Consider the following 16,688-nt stretch of genomic DNA (forward strand, 5'->3'; position numbering starts at 1 on the left):
TTTTACATAAACTCACAAAGCAGTCAAGGAATACGTACCAGTACAACAATTCAGCTTGTTTTTCCCCAGTATGAAATACTCAAAACCCACAGAAAGAATTTCACTGGTACTTGCAGCAAGAGCAGCGCGCACAGCCCCGCTCTCGGGGCTGCCGGAACGAGAGCCCTGAGCGTGAGCCCCGCTTGGGACGGGCTGTGGTCACCCACAACCCGACGTCATTCAGCCTCAGCCCACCTCTGAGCTGCCCTCAAGAGTGGGTCCACGTGCTAAGTGAATTGGTCTCAGATTTTTTCTCCTACGGACAACAGATTGAGCTTCTGATACTGTGTTTCTGAAGATGCTTCTCTGCAGTGGGAGGGAAAAGCACGTCTTGGTTTCATAGTGAAGTGCATCACTTTATGCAAGAAAGTATTTCCTTGTCAAAAACCTTAATTTTGTTGGTTTAGTCTTTCTAGTTCGGCACAGAAAGCTTCACACGTGCTTCAACTGAACGGCTAAGTTTTCAAAACAGAGTGGTTGTACTCTTTGCATGTGACATTATGAGGAACAGATGAAAATTACCTACATCAGTTTGGAGAACGGTATTCTGCGCTTTCCACAAGGGCTGCTGCTCCTTGGTGACTGAAAAGTTTAACAGATGCTCTTGTGAAAGCCTATTTGCCAGGTGACACTGAGAGGTGAAAAACAAGACTACAAAATGTTCTCCAGAAAGGTTCAGATGGGAGAGGTTATTCACAAATTGCCTTCGTCATCACTCAGAGAAAAACTGTCTCTAGCTGGAAATATTTCAGAGATATTTATTGTATTCTGAAAACTTCATTTTATTTCTAACTTATTTACAGTTAAACATTCAGAATCATAAAATATGAAGTATAAAATATTTAACAAAATAGATGCAGTTCATGTTGTTCAGATGCACCATAGTTATATGATGAAACAGTAAACAGCATAGGAATTTCCTGACCGTCGTCTCTCTCTCATTTACCAGGGAAAGGAGTGTGTAGACCTGCCCTAGACCTTCTGGTCTGACCAGTATGGCATCAACCTTTCATTTCAGAGAGACCACAACCACCACTCTGGTTTCTGTGTCCTCAGTCTTCCACAGTTACCTTCACTATCTAAAATGCCAACACTAATGTTCAATACATCAGATACCCACTGAAGTTGGTTTTGTTTTGTTTTTTTTTTTAATACAGAATTTCCTAGAAAAGAAGAATCAGGTAATTCAGGCCATATGAACAAAAGAGTCATTTATTATATATATATTCTCTAGTAAGTTATAATAGTCTCTTGGATTTTAAATGTCTTTTTGCTATTTTCAATGCTTAAAAATTATAATTTTAAAACATTAAATATTGTGTTATATACATTATGATTTAATTTCTCATTTCTAAACATGGAGCATTCTCCAAGTGAAAACTTGGATGAAACAGAAAACAACTTCATTGACATAACAGGCTTTAAAAGTTCACTTCATACAACCATAAATTTGACTATATGAAAAATAGCCAAACATCAATTTGCTCCTACATGGGATTTTTTCTGTTTGTTTTTCTGGTCTTAGGGAGGGGGTTTTTTGGCTTTTGTTTCTGTATAAACGGAAGGACAGATCTGGTCATTACTTTTGTCAGTGTTCAGTATTTTAACTTTTTTTTAATCTCATACCTATTTTATATAAAATAACAAAATATACAGAGAAAGCTGAGTTTGTTACATTAGTTCATACACATACAGTAAATAAAAGTTTTTTATGTATGGCTTTGCAAAGGTAGATTATGAAGTGACTTTTGTATTTTATTTGTTTAAAAGCATTTTAAGAGAACGTGTTAGTGTGCTTACAATAGCGGCCATGGTAGTCGAATGTCGAGCCAAGAGTTTAATGCTAGGATCACTGGAGGTCTTGCCTGACACTGCTTCTGCAGCCTTCAGAAGACAAATGTAGTTTATTACAACCTCGTCTATCTTAGCTATAATTTCCTGCTGCTGTGTTTCAGAGTTCATGACTTTAACTAAACGCATGCAGGCTTCTGTTAAACAACAGAGTACTTGAAAGCTGGAAGTCATAGCTAAAAGCATTTCCTCAGGGCTTTTATCAGCCATGGCCATTTTCCTGCAGGCACTTCCCAACTGTCTCGATTCCATAGATAACAGTTGTTTGTACTTAGAAAGTTTAAGGTCATATGTTTCTGGATGTAAATCTTCTCGCTTGCCCATACTTGCTCGGACCAGTGAGAGTAGCTCATTGGCATCCTTTTGTGCTGCAATAAATCCATCAGGCATTGCATATGTCTTCTCCTTCATCACATTTATTCGCGTGATTCGTGCATCGAAGGCCACATCGTTGAGATTCACATCAATTTGGCCACCTTGGATGTCAGCACTGCTCTTCTCATGCGCGTTGACTGCCTTGTCTTGTGGGGGCTCAGCAGCTTTTGGGGACTCCAAGACTTTCTGCTCATTTTCACTGGAAAACAACTGACCAACTGGTTCTGCGAGCTCACACGGGATCTGCGGCTCGAAGAGATGTGAGAGCTGATGGCTGTCTCGGTCATCTTCATCATCATTGTCATCGTTTCCTCTGCTTAGGAAACAATAGCTAAAGGGGCCGTGACACCTCCAGGCACTGGTGTCCAGCTTCCGCAAGGGCAACGCTCGACACGGCTTGGAGTCCTTCTGACTGGCGCGTGTGCCCGAACACCTCTTACTGTCCTTCCTATCAGTGCTGACGTACACACAACTCTGGGAATAACTTTTTGACAGCTTTTTGCCCAGGGGGAGTTCCACCCTCCTCTCCGATTTGGATTCGTCCCTTCGGGTGATGTCCAGGCATTTCAAGCTGGCTGCGGCTGCCTTCTTTTCAAACAGCATCTCAATGCCTGCAGATCCTCCAATGATGCTGCTGCTGCGTCTCAGCACTTTCCTGTTGTGCGGCATCCTGAGGCTTCCTCCTATCATGTCATATGGCCGTAAACTAACTGTTGCCCCACAAGCCTGATTTACTTTGGGAATGTCACAAGAGTCTTGATTTTGACTTGGCACCTTTGATTCTGATAGCATGGATGATAGCATGATGGAGTCAGCTAGAGGCTGTCTAGGAAAAGCTGTAGGCATGCCTCCTTGTCTTCCCTTTTCAGGCTCTGTGAAAGCTACACTAGGGGTAGTAGAAGAGCAGACAGAATAATTAAGCATCACCCTGATAATATTCAGAGACTGAACTTTTAAATATCTTTAACAGTCAGGACAAATGGATTCCTGGTATTTCCCAGTGGTCTCCATTCCTCAAAATATTTCACAAAAAATTCATTGCTAGTTCCTTGTGTCTTTTGTATTTCATTAAGATGACTCTTAAAATCTATCAACAAATTATAACTTATGAATAGTTATTTGTTCATTCCACTACAGCAGACTTATTTAAAAAAAAGAAGAGAAAATCATCTATAAAACATCCTAAATCTCCCCCAACATATGGACTGCATGTTTTCTATTAACTAATTAGATGATTATTTGCACATTAAAATACCTTCTTTAACTACACCTGAGAGGGTAAGGAAAGATGCATTCATGGTAATTTTGGTTTGGTTATGTGTTTTTTTTGGCAGAGAAATAACATTTCTCATTCTAGCTCCTAGCCTGTTCCACTCCTGGATTTTCATGCACTCACACACTACTGCTACATGTGGGTTGCAACCCAGGAAGAGGGAAACATTTAAAACCTAACTGAAAGAACTTCTAATTCTATCGCTGAAAAACGCTGCATTTTTTTTTTTTTATAACAGTAAGTTCATAAAATCTCTTGAAATTGGAACTTAAAAATGCAGTAATGGTTCTATATGTAAATTATTCCTTAAGGAAAACACCTACTGTCAGCTGGTGAGGTAAATACATGCTTAAGAAGGTAGTGACATTTTCACATCCTTACATTTAGCGCCTTTTATTCATACTGGCATGTTTTTGACAATCTGTTAAAATAGCATTTAAGATACATAATAAATGAATCACAGGTTTTTCTCTCCTACGTTAATATACCTTGTGAAGTCATCTTATAATCTAACAAGTATCCTGGAACTCAAGTGACTATGGATTTTGGAGAGGTTTCCAAAGAGTGGAAGAGAGGCCTCTCCATCCCCAAATATTTTTAACTGTAATGAGAGGTTTTTTAAAAAAAATGATCTTTGTAAGCAGCTCATAATAATATCTCAATGCGTACAAGTAAAATGAATAGATATGCTGAAGGTCTAATCCCACCGCCTGCTACAGCTTGATGATGTAGTTTCAGGTAAAGATAACGCAAATGTCTCACCTAGTCCTCAACGGTAACATGTAGCTTTAAAAGCAAACATAAGAAACGCTTTATTACTGCTGTACCTGTAGTTTCTTTTATCTTGGGGATCCGATGACATCCTTCTCTCAAAGTGCCGAACAGCGGTTCAGCATTAATTGCTGAATGCACGACAGGCACCGTCATTCTGTGACACACGGCTTCAGGCTGCTGGTGCAGGTCCTTGTATGTCGTTCCATGGTTTGGAAGAATGGCAGCTCTTTCATCTGCTGGAATATAGGCGATGCCCTTCATTGACGGGTCAGAGATAATGTGCTTAACATCAGAGGTACAAAGAGGAGATTCGACGGGGGTAGCACACGTGCTACTGCCTGTGCTGCATCCTGCGTCCACTGAAGAGCACTGAGAGCTTTGCAGCGAGAAATGGCCTTCACTTTGCAGAGATGACATGCGCTTAGCCAAGTGATATTCACAAAGTCTAGCCACACTCTGCTCAGCTTCTGGAAGCTTTGAAGGATGGTCATCTGCAGATAAATCGGTATCTTCTGCGTCGTTTAGGTCTTTGGCTGAAGACACGGGAGTCATATCTGACAGAAAGTTTTCACCTTGGCTAAGCCCTGAGGTATCATCCTGATCCACCTCAGGATCTACTTCATCCTTACAGTCAGTTTCTGTTTTACCAAGGACAGGAACTCTTGGAAAAGTCTTCCCGTTCACTGTTTCTGGGCTTGGCTTATCTGCTGCCCCATCATCGGCAGCATACCATCTTTGGCGAAAGGCAGTTCTCTCCACATTAAAAGTGCTTAGGCGTTGACTGTCTCTTGCTGAAAGAGTTCCAAATTTAGCTTTTAGATCTTCATCAGGCTCTGCTTTTTTAGATCCCTGTTGTTTTTTCACAGTAGCATTGCCATCAGAGGGTGCTTTTACTTCGCTGTCTGTCATCTTATTTTTCCTTTTACTAGTGCAAGAATATACCAAGGATCCCATGTGCAATTTGCTAAAATAATCAGTGACAGATTTTGTTTCCATGGTCTCTGGCTCCATTTCCATGTTATCTGAATGAAGAATCTGCTTTGAAGGCACAACTTTTGACTGTAGCTCTGCAGCCTGACGACCAGCCAAAGGCTGTGAGGGCTTCATGCCTGGCCCTCCAGCCTGATTCTTAGCGATGGGAAATTCAGTCTGCTCTTCCACAAGGGGTTGGTAGCCTTCGCTTGTGGTCAAAAACATACGTGCAGTGTTTTCTGACTGTTTCTGTGCTGCGGCTAGTTCAGAGCTTTCAGTCATTTCAGAGGAATTTGTTTCATTGCCAGAATCTGAAGATGACTCAGGGCTATATGCTCGCAGGATAGCTACACCTGCAAGCCACAAAAAATAAGAGTCAATTAAATGACAGCAGCCAAAGCACCTGGATAAGTGACAAGCAAAGGGGGTGTGTTAGAGACAAAAATATGCTTTGTAAGAATACTCTGACTTTATTGCACAGTTCCCGGGACAGGTAGTTTAATAACATAACGGTAGATCCATTAAATAATATGGAATATGATGTATGCAAAATGATGGCAAAAAAAAACAAACGGGAAAACCAAAAAAAAACCAACCCTCATGAAATGGAGTATTTCCAAAGCTAAATAGATGAGATGGAATGATTTTCAATGAATAAATGTAACTATGGTGAAAGAACCTGAATTGTCATTCGTCTGCTGTTCCTCTGAAGCAGCCAAAGCTTCTAGCGCTTGAAGTGTAGAGACTACAGCATCATCTAGCCCCTTCTCACACTTCCCCTCTGTATTAGTAGGGACAGCGTCGATAAGCGACACTGGAATGTCATCATTGCCTAGGTTACTGGCTTGCTCCTTGTTGTCTCTAGGCTGCGTTGCTTGATTCTGAGAGTCTTCCTCATCTGAACTGTCCCTGAAGCCAGGTGGAGGAGCAGCAATGGCCATGTTTAAGGTATGCAATAGGAAATCATCTTCATTATCATCACCTTCCGGAGGTGGAAGTGAAGTCAGATCAATAATGTCATCACTGGAACCAGAAAGGCTGAGAAGAGCAGGCCTATTGATTTCTCCTACCATGATGTCTTCTTCACAGCTTACTTCATCTTCATCTTCGGCATCATCTGTGTTTTCTGCATAACAAATATCATGCAGCAAAGGCTCCTCTATCCCTTCTGCAGCTCCAAATATTTTACCATCATTTATAGTTGCGTAAACAGAATTTGTAGCAAACTGAATGCTTTCAGCATCTGGTGACAACTCCAGGCCTTTAATGTCATTGGCATTATTAATATAAATGGCTCTTTGTTTTTCTAGTACTTCTGGACTTTCATCCAAAAGCCTTTCATAGCCGAGAGTCTGGGGATTGATACCATCCAAGTTGTGATCTCCAAATATAAAGGAAACTTTTGCTCCCCTGGGGGAATCCTGTGCTTTCTTGCTAGATTCCAAACCTGAGAGTGACAGCAGTGAAGGCTGATTAAAATTTCTGCTTTCTTCTGCTTCAGTGGGGTCACTTGGCTTGGCCAGATGCTGATCAAATCCACCTGAATTATAAGTATTTTCTATGTACAGATGTCTGTGTTCTTTTTGACATAACAGACTTTCAGAAACATCTACAGTCTTCTGTTTTGGATCAGCAAAGGACATTTGAGTCTCCTGATCTCCTTCAGCCAGGAAAGTGGTAGTTTTTGGTATACAGTTCCACTCAGAAGCAAGGAGATTATGCTTCCCTCTATTTTCAGTTCCTATAGCATGGTGAAATAAAATCAACATTGTGAAATCAAAGAGCAAAGTCATGTAATTTTTAAACAATAGTTTGTTAATGCTGAGCAATAAACACTCTGAATAGGGCAGCTGAGCCATGAAACACTTCAGAAAAGCACTTTCAAACTCACCTCTGCTCTAAGTTAAATATCTGTTGATTTAATGACCTAAAGTTTAACTGGTACTTTTGTACTTTAGCACAAAACTAAACCCCAGCTAGGTACAAATGCTATTCCAGGAACAGTAACACAAACCCAAATCCCCAGCTGGTTTCTCCAATACCGTACGTATTCTTACAAAAGATATATGCACATGAAACAATAACACTCATAGGGAGCATGCACCTGTTTCACTACAGTATGAAAGAAATTCATCACCTGGTTTATTTTACCATTAAGATGCTATCATAGGCCGAATATTAGAACACGATAAAGCTGAACTGATATACTGTGGTGTTAGATATGAGCCAGCAATCAGATCTCATTTGGGATAGCCTTATATTTTTCTGGAGGTGCACTGGCTTAAGCTGGCTTCTGCTTTATACATTGGACCGTCGTTAACATACTGTGCAATGAATACCTGTTTCTCGGCTCCCTGTATTTTTCTTGTTGGCCATGTTAAATATTGAGCGCCTTGAGTCAACCAGCAGTCTATAGTATCCAGCTGTTAGGCAAGCAAGATTCATTGCATCTGATGACTCCATCAGCAGAGTAATAGGCTAAGAAGAATACAACCAAGTCTTGGTTAAGGCTGTTCCTCATCAATCTGTTAAACTGCTGACAATACTACTACATGGAAGCAAAAGGAATCACATCACAAACACCACACTGAAAAATACACACAAGAACTTATTTTCCTTTCTACCAATATCGAACAGTATCAAACATTTAGAAGACTGGAGTTGCAGTAAGATAGAAGTCCAACTGGGCATTTTAACAGCTGATTTTGCTCTCTTTCTGAATGAAGCTGACCGTTTTAAGACTCTTGTTCCACCTTCTTCTTGCATAGATATATTATTCTCACCAAAGCACTGTTTACTGTTACTCTGAAACTGCCAAGAGCTAAGAACGCGGTACATTAGGCGCTGGAGTATTGCAGTAGCATGGGAATCTGCAGCTTCCTAGAAAATGAGGTGCCTGAAGCACATGTAAAGAAACAAGATACGGGAAGCAAACAGAGTCAGGGAAAGTTCAGGTTCAGAAAATACAGTAGTGAGGTTAAAGCTATCATTACACGGCAGTGACAGCAAATATTACAATGACAGCTTAAAAGATTTCGGTGTTTGTGGCCTGGCATTACTGAAAAGACAAGTGATGAAAAAATAAGCAGATAAACACAAAGAGAATGGAGAAAGATCCTCAGAAGGGAGATCAGCAAAGAAAACAAAGTCAAAGCATTTAGAAAAGAAAGTCAGACCTAACAAAAATGAGAGACCTCAGAGCTTTGAAAAACTATGGCTGCCAGGCTAGCAAGCATCAAACCCGAGACATCCACATGAAACATACTTTAATTCCATTTTCTTTTGCAACAATATATACATTTCTTTGCCTAAAACTTTTGTTCATGTCTCTAGCTTTTAACACCAAAAGCTGCTATTCTCAAATTTATTTTAAGGTGGCTAGCCTCTAAAACTCCTAGAGAGGAAATAAAAATGAAGCCCTTACCATGATACATAGATAGAAATTACACTGTAGACAACCCATCTTATCACTCACAGTTTGCAGTGACTCATAGCTATGTGGACATTTGTGACAATTTATCATAATTTTGCATGCAGAGCCCACTGTCACAAGACAGATGCAGGGACCTGCATCATTTGTTCCAGGAGCAACATTACCTACAACAAGGATGGCTCTCCAACTTACTCAATCCCTTACTAGTTAAAAGACAATTGATTCTGATGGAGGCTGTGGCCAAAATATAACTAATGATCATAGCTTACTACCAAACCCACAATAGGTCTGATAATTTTTCAAATGCCAGTGCTGCAGCATTTTAGGCCAAAATACCCCGGGTGCCCTGAATGTCATATGAACAGTTTTTAGCAACATGGAAAAATTTAAGCATTTTTTTTCTTTAAAGTATTTTGTGCTACAGTTTGAGCTTCTATTCAGTACCTGTTTCTTTCAAAGCATTCAACTATAGCTATAAAAGTTAACTATAAATTATCAAACCTACAATGGGCTGATTAATCTCTGTTCTTTCGAGTGACTACTAAAAAATAACATTTGAAATGCTATGTTCATCTCAAATTTTCTGCAGCGATTGACAGAAATGGATGACCTCCACAGAAATCTCAGATTGCAGAAACCAGTGCTGTGAACTACTGTTAACCTGCTGAACAGTCCTATGACAGCTAAACTTTTATTGCCTGCTTCTGCCAAGTGATACATGTTTGAGAAGACATTAAAAAGAACCAAAAATAAAATAAAAATCCAAACTGTTTATTCATGTATTCATTAAGGAAATATTGGCATATATGACATGTTTTGGCATATTCAGAATCTGGATATATGAACCTGCTACCTTAGGGTAAACCAAGGGATGAAAACATCAGTTGAGAACACCTACCTGTGTGTGCCTGCATCTCCTGCACAGGACACAGTGACAACCCTTACTCGTGCCCCACAGAGAGGCAATTTTTTGTCAAATTCCATCCAGAGCCTCTCAGAGTTGTAATTTTAATGTTAGGCCAGTCTCTGTGGGTTTAAGATCGCTTGTGTCGAAATGCAAGGAGATGGGGATATACGTGGTTTGCAATAAAACAGTAACAGTGTTATAATATAAACCAACATAATACCATGGTAATATGTAATACTATGGCATACAGTGCTGCATTTTACATACCAGCAGATGGGAAGGATTTAATTTCTATATTACTTTCGCCATCTCTAAGAAGGCGATAACAGCTTTCTTACAAGAGTGCTATGAGTTTAGCACAGTAATGCAGGTAAAGTAGCCTGAGATCCTCAGATTTTATCATTGCTAAGTACAGTGAAAGAGATGCTGTGTTCACCAACCTGTACATTTCTCTTAAGTTGCTGTCAAAGAGCATCTAGATTAATCTACAGCAATGTTTTTTTCATTAACTTAAATACAGGGAAACAGTTCCAGGTCAATAAACCTAAAGCATTCAAAGCAAAAGCTTAGTAAAATATTCCTTGTGTATGTTTTTGTGTATAGCTGGGTAAGCAAAAAGAACTGCTAGGCTCTACTTATTTTAACAGAACATTTAAGTTTCAAGTATAATGAGAACTCTTCCTTCAATCTCCGATTATCCTGATTAATGCTCTAGACAGTCTATGAAGCCTTTCACTTCAAACCACGCCAAGAACCAGAACAATATATATACAGAACTCCACTCATTGCCACTAGATGCCACAGACACAAAGTGTTAAGTGGGATTTGAGAGAAATTAAATGACCAGAGGCAGATGAAGAACATCTGTGAATATATTATGTAGGGCAAAGCAGTGAAGCAGGATTATAAGGGCTAAGAAAAAACCTTGCCTTTTTACAGTTTATTTCATTGGTAACCGCTATGCGGTTACTTACAGTGAACTTTGCAGATAAACACTGGCTTACAGAGGACACTGGTCTGATGCAGCTGGAGATTCTCTAATGGTAATAATATTGTCTGTTACACTAGAAAGAGCTTCTAGGGGCTCAAGGAGCTTCTAGGGGCTCAAGAAGTTTCAAAAGAAAGCCAATTTCATCATCACCTCTTCTCACCATGGAAATCAAGGAAGACAACAACAAAACAAGTTGCCTGCGGCCAGCCAAGAGAAAAATCAGAATAGAATATGCCAGTCTGGTAAACTGTAGGCCCTCAAATGCCCAAGCCATAATCTACATGCACTCTGACCAAAAAAGAGCTAAAAACGCACCCTCAGATTATTATTGGCATGAAAACATTCAAGACAGTATAGCTTGATCAAAAACTCAAAGACAAAAACATTATTTAAAGATGTTATATCAATATAAATCAACAACAAACTTACTTTTACATCTAAGACATGCAGCTCAACTCTAACACTGCTTTCGTCTTCTGTAAACATCTCAATCCTGTTCACATGGCTGAAGTCTGCCAGGAGAGCCACCAGGTTTGTTTTGGTGTTTATCACATGACTGATTCCGTACCGCGGCCCTACTAACAGAGTCACTTCTGAACGCTTTTCTCCCTGCTTTAGCAGAAAAAGAAAAAAAGCAAAAGTAAAAACCATGACAGGTACTGGATAGCGACAGAAATCACCACTGCCTTCTTTCATTTTCATGGAGCTACATTTGCCTTGACATTTCTACACTAAAGATTATTACATTTTTCTAAGAAGGGATGATATACAAGAACATACTTGATTCATAATTAAAAACAAAAGTAAAGGAATCTGCTGCTGGATATTGACTATACTCTAGTTTTTAGATGGATAGTTGGATGGACAGATGGATGGATGGACTCTGCTTCTATTAAAAGAAAATCTTTGTCATTAAGAGTTTTCCAGACTGATAATTTTAGTATTGTATAGTTAATTGGATGGCGCTATTTGCCAAGAAGGTGCTACCTATCTCCAAATCCCCAGTAAAATTCAAATTATAACAGGAATGTTATTTTCAAGATGAAAAGAAAAAAAAAAGATTTGGTTCAATTAACAATGATTTTTTAAGTGTATAAATAGAACCTAAACTTCTAAAGAAAATGATATGATCCAGCTATTGCAAAAAGGCATTTGTATAAAAAAAAATCAAGAAAGGAGAGAGACTATTTCAAGAGAAGTATTACCACTAGTGTTGCCTTGAAAACACGCCCTCCATATAATCGTAGATCACTGAGGAACTTTAGATAATGCACCTTGGCTTGCAGAGCAGATAGCTGAGGAAGGAGAAACAGGGGTAAGAGGTAGTGGTAGAAATCAACATATTACCAAATTCAGAAAGAAAATTTATTTGTGTAGTCTAAGGAGAATGGACTGCAATAACAGCTTTTCAGAGCCTGAAACTAAATCATTAGATGCTTGAGTTTCAAATGAGGAGAAACAGTTTCATTCTTAAAATTAAGATCTTGTTTGTTTAGTTAAAATGCACTGAGGACTTGGGTATGAGCAGATCAGAGCACTGCAAGAACATCGTGACTGCTCCAATGAAAGGAAAATGTTAAACTACTCAGATTAAACATCTGTTCATTGAGGGATTTCAAGGCTAGACAGCAGCTTTCCATTCATAATCACCGTCAGTTCTTAAACATTTATGTACCTATACAGAGAAAGAGAACAAAGAATTTGCTTTTGTCAGCTATGTGTATTACATTTTGCTAGGTACTTGTGGCATATGGCATATTATTCCACCTCATTACTGCATTTCCTATTTTTTAAAATAAAACCCTTCCACTATATTTAGTAGGGAATAAATCTGAAAGCTAAATACACTACATCAATACATATGACCATATCATGCAATACGTGTCATAATTTATCTTCTTTTTCTCCTCTTAGCTTAAACTACCTACTTAAAGAGGAACAACTTGGAAATATTTTATAAGACTGAATGGAAACAAGGAACAGTTCATTTTACCCAGTCTGGACCCAAACCTTATACCTCCTCAGTGTAAATCCTTATATCTGGACTTTTAAAAGAGAAGTTAAAACAAGCTCATCTCATTTGCTGCTCTCATTTCAGCCACTAGATTTCTAATTCAAAATCTTATTTGATCTTGAACAGCGTTTCAAGAGCCCCTACCCTAAGGTTTTTCTAGACACCAAGGAGGAAATGGATCTGAAGCAGAGCAACTAGTGGTGATGCTTTCCCCTTCCCTTCACCAGGTGTTCACTTGGTGGAGAAATACACAGGGGCTGTAAAAATGGGAGAATCCTGAGAATGATAGGCTTCCCTTCATGCGGAGGGAGAGAAGACCCCAGAAAGAAATCAGTTCCTGTGTTAGAGCTCAGATGCTTTGTTTCTGAGACCTACCTACCAAAAAAGCAGGTGGGCACACAACATATTTCCAAAGCTCAAATCAAAAAGAATGAAGCAAAACCAATGAATTCTGCTTGCTGCAGGAAGGGACTGTTGCAACGTCTCCTCTAACCCAGAACCAATACTGTACGCTACTTCATCACCTGCAAGGCTTGCAGCAGCAATGGCTTCCAAAATAAATCCAAATTTACACTACCAGGATAAACAATAAGCAACTGGCACTATTTGGCTTTAGCTTCAGCAGTACAGCAGGTGGCCGTTCTTCCTGAGCATCGCAGGTCAAACACATAGAGCTGCGTTCGCAGTCATGACGTGATCGGAAACCTCCAAGCAGGATTTCTGCTGATCACAATAAACCTTAGCTCAGGCACCAGGTGTTTGGGTTTTTTTCCATTCAGAAACAAAGTGTCATGAAGCAGGATTCAACTCATTTTATGTCTCAACTAGTCACTCTTAGGTTCTTTTTATAGTCCATGGAGAAAAATAGGCATTTCTAGGACACAAGTCATCTGACCTATTTTTGGTTCCTGATGTGGGATGGGATGAATCGCTCCCTAGAAGTGCCTGTTTCTCTCCATTGACTACAAAGAGAGAAGAGATGACTTGCATAAAGAAACCTCGTTATGGTGTCTAAAACCACCCCCAGCTGTATGCATGTAACGAAGGCATTTCTCAGAGACATTGTCTTCCACATGTTTTTTCCAGCTGAAGTGAAAGCTTAGTGCTAAGAAAAGCATTTTACAACAGCAAGGAGGGTCATTTACTGTAAGGACAATCATCTATCCAGTTAGATTCAGGGCACAGTGAAAAGTCTCTACCTACAGCATAACAGAAAACAATCCTAAAAACCAGCATTTATGTCAGGCCCACAGGTTAATGTGGTTCAGACGAGAGTATCAGAGAAAGAAAAATAACTTTCCTAACAAGTCTGCCATTAATAGGAAGCACTAAATGAATTTAAAAATATGTATCTTTATCATACATGAAGTACTAATAACCAGTTTTCTGGCCTTCTCAAGATAAGAAGATAGCTTAGTTGGGGTATAATTAATTATTTTTAATTGTTCTTGGCTATGTTCTACCAAGCACCAAAAGTTACATCTCTGAAAATATAATGGCTAGGTGTTTCTCCGAAGGATTAACTTTAAATGTTTCCCATGTATGCCACCCTTTCTGTTCTTTAAAACATATTTTCCATTAAGATGCAAATGTAATACCTTTTTACCCGGAGGAACTAGGTTTTGATTTGCTTTGACAAGGTGTGAAAGTGCTTTCTTTATGTTCTTTTCTTTCATGCTTTGCAGCACAGCAGATGGAAGAAAAGTCTCTAATCCCCATTCTTTTCTGCAATAAAAGGCATATATTTAATTTCACATTCCTGTGATGATTATTTATCTAAAGACCGGTGACTATGATGCCAAGTGAATGAACACCTGAAAACAGAAGGAGAGTTGATCAAGTCCAGAGTTTTACAATAACACATTATTTTCTATATTCAAACTACATATTATTTATGAAAAAGATGCTTTAAAATTATATATAATCTCTCTTCTATCCCTTCCATCATGCCATTCAGAAAATACATTTTAAGTTGTTATGTTTAAAGTCTATGCTGTGTTGTTAAACACCACTTAATTACATAGGCAAGTACCACTATAGAATTAAAATTGCTGAAGATTTAACAACATAACGTCAGATTTAATTTTATTTTCTAGGCTTTTTTTAGAACATGCAAACCAGCCAGCCATTGTCTTTGTCACTTATATTTTGTGGGTTTTTTTCCCCCTCAAAAACAACCAGTCCTCTCCTTTTACTGAATTTTCTTCTCTGCTTGAAGCACCCCTTTTGATAGAAGACTGACTTTTCACTTGTAATTATTTCTGCTGATTCATTAATAGGATACAATATAACATGATCTTCAGTTAGGTAGATAAACTCTACAAGATTAGTGTGCAACAGTTATTATTTCCATTCTGTAAGTAAATTAAGCAACAACAACAAAAGTTTGAGGGTTTGAGTTTTGTGGGTTGGTTGTTGGTTTTTTTTAAATCCAAGCAGCTGTACACACAGTTGCATTTTGGAAATTTTCTTTTGCTTTGTAGTTACATACACATGTTGTCTAACATAAAACAGGTGCCTGCTGGGATACTTCTGTATTTAAGAAATCTTACAAATGGAATCTAAGACCCTACAGTCTTCTGAACCAAGAAATCATCTGAATCTTACTATAATAATCTCTACTAAAACCTTAGGATTCAGACCATATATAAACTTAGATCTGACCACTAAATCACTGAAAGCAAATGAGTTAATCTTATTTACATTAAGAGGCTATTTCACATGCCTAAACAGATGACAAAAAGGTCAATGGACCAAAAGCTCCATACTTACATCTCTTAACACACCTGAATCAATTTCAGTGGCAAAGAATGAACCTAAAATTGGTGCATACATATAGACATATTAAAGGAACAACCTTAAAGAATCTACGAGTTACTCCTAAAAGAGTAATGTTTACTCCGCTTCTAAAGAACACACTGCCTTCTCAACTTACTCTATATATTTGAGAGATATTTTCTGAGTTTGCTTGGTGGTCACAGTTGCAATATACATTTGTAATGCAGCCAACCGCAGGGCAATGTCGTATTTCAGTTCTGGTCCAAATCTTTCCTGAACCACGTCGTTACAGCTCTGCCAAAGAACCAGTAGAGGGAGCATCAAGTTAAAAAATCTTGCACTAAAAATAAATTATAGTGCTTTTTTTTTTTTTTTTTTTAATTAACATTGCATGAAGAGTAACCCTGAGCTCAGAAGCAGGACCATGCTGAAGGTAGGACTGCTGCTCTCAGAGGTGTCGGATGCTCACCAGGATATGGGCACTTCTGAAGAACCCAAGTACTTCTGCCAAAGAGCAGAAGGCATGAGCATTTTGATCTAAGCTCTCTTCATCCTTCCTGGGGAGAACAGTAATCCTCTTTCACAAAGAGTGCTGGGAAGGTATCAGTGTATCTGGACTCAGGATAGCAGGATTCTATCTGGTGAGATACCCAGGAGAACATTGCTTGTACATCAGCTTTCTCATCCATTTTACTGGAAGTTCCTTTTCAGACATAATTTCTGTCTGATATTACAGTACCAGAAATCAGTATTAGCAATTACTTCAGCTTCACTCTTTTCTAAAGCCAAATATATTTTGGAAAGATATCAAAGCATTACTATTTGGAGAGACTTAGGAAGGAAGGGGACTTTGCAGATGATAAAGATTTGCACATTCCCCAAGTGCATTCATTGGCTTTATGCAGCAGAAATAAAAACCAGGATTTACTGCAGCCACGCTTTTCTAAGTGAAGATATAAATCTATATATACACCGAGTGCAACTATCTTTTTATTCTCCTTTACACTAACAATGGCCGTGCTTTCACTTACCTGTACATAGAGATATTCAAAAGCAACTGGATCTCTTCTCAAAAGATCAATGGGATCCTTTGGGACAAAGCTAATCCTGAAAAGACATCTCATCTTATGCGAGCTTGGCCTCTGTGTCACCTAGGACAGTGCGATAATCACATTAGAGCTTGGCAACCCTGGTCAAGCAATGCAGTCTGTAGTCTTGGGCAATGTGACCCTGCTCTAGAGACACGTGGTAGCAAGAAAAATAATTCTGTCCAAGAAAGAG

General features: G+C 38.9%; 1 protein-coding gene across 1 annotated transcript in view; it reads right to left on the reverse strand.

Annotated features, from left to right (window-relative positions):
- Nucleotides 1-800: 800 nt before the first annotated feature.
- Nucleotides 801-16,688, reverse strand: part of FRMPD4 (FERM and PDZ domain containing 4) — a 110,984-nt gene continuing 95,096 nt past the window's right edge. Inside the window, exons 8-16 of the mRNA XM_010581570.1 lie at nucleotides 16,439-16,558; nucleotides 15,565-15,701; nucleotides 14,228-14,354; nucleotides 11,821-11,910; nucleotides 11,045-11,227; nucleotides 7,624-7,762; nucleotides 5,964-7,025; nucleotides 4,366-5,637; nucleotides 801-3,146 (exon numbers count right to left, since the gene is read on the reverse strand). Coding sequence (XP_010579872.1) covers nucleotides 1,795-3,146; nucleotides 4,366-5,637; nucleotides 5,964-7,025; nucleotides 7,624-7,762; nucleotides 11,045-11,227; nucleotides 11,821-11,910; nucleotides 14,228-14,354; nucleotides 15,565-15,701; nucleotides 16,439-16,558 — 4,482 coding nt within the window. The 3' untranslated portion in view covers nucleotides 801-1,794. The remainder of the gene's footprint in view (nucleotides 3,147-4,365; nucleotides 5,638-5,963; nucleotides 7,026-7,623; nucleotides 7,763-11,044; nucleotides 11,228-11,820; nucleotides 11,911-14,227; nucleotides 14,355-15,564; nucleotides 15,702-16,438; nucleotides 16,559-16,688) is intronic.

This window comes from Haliaeetus leucocephalus, unplaced genomic scaffold (genome assembly GCF_000737465.1).
Source record: "Haliaeetus leucocephalus isolate CR32 unplaced genomic scaffold, Haliaeetus_leucocephalus-4.0 Scaffold795, whole genome shotgun sequence".
NCBI lineage: Eukaryota > Metazoa > Chordata > Aves > Accipitriformes > Accipitridae > Haliaeetus > Haliaeetus leucocephalus.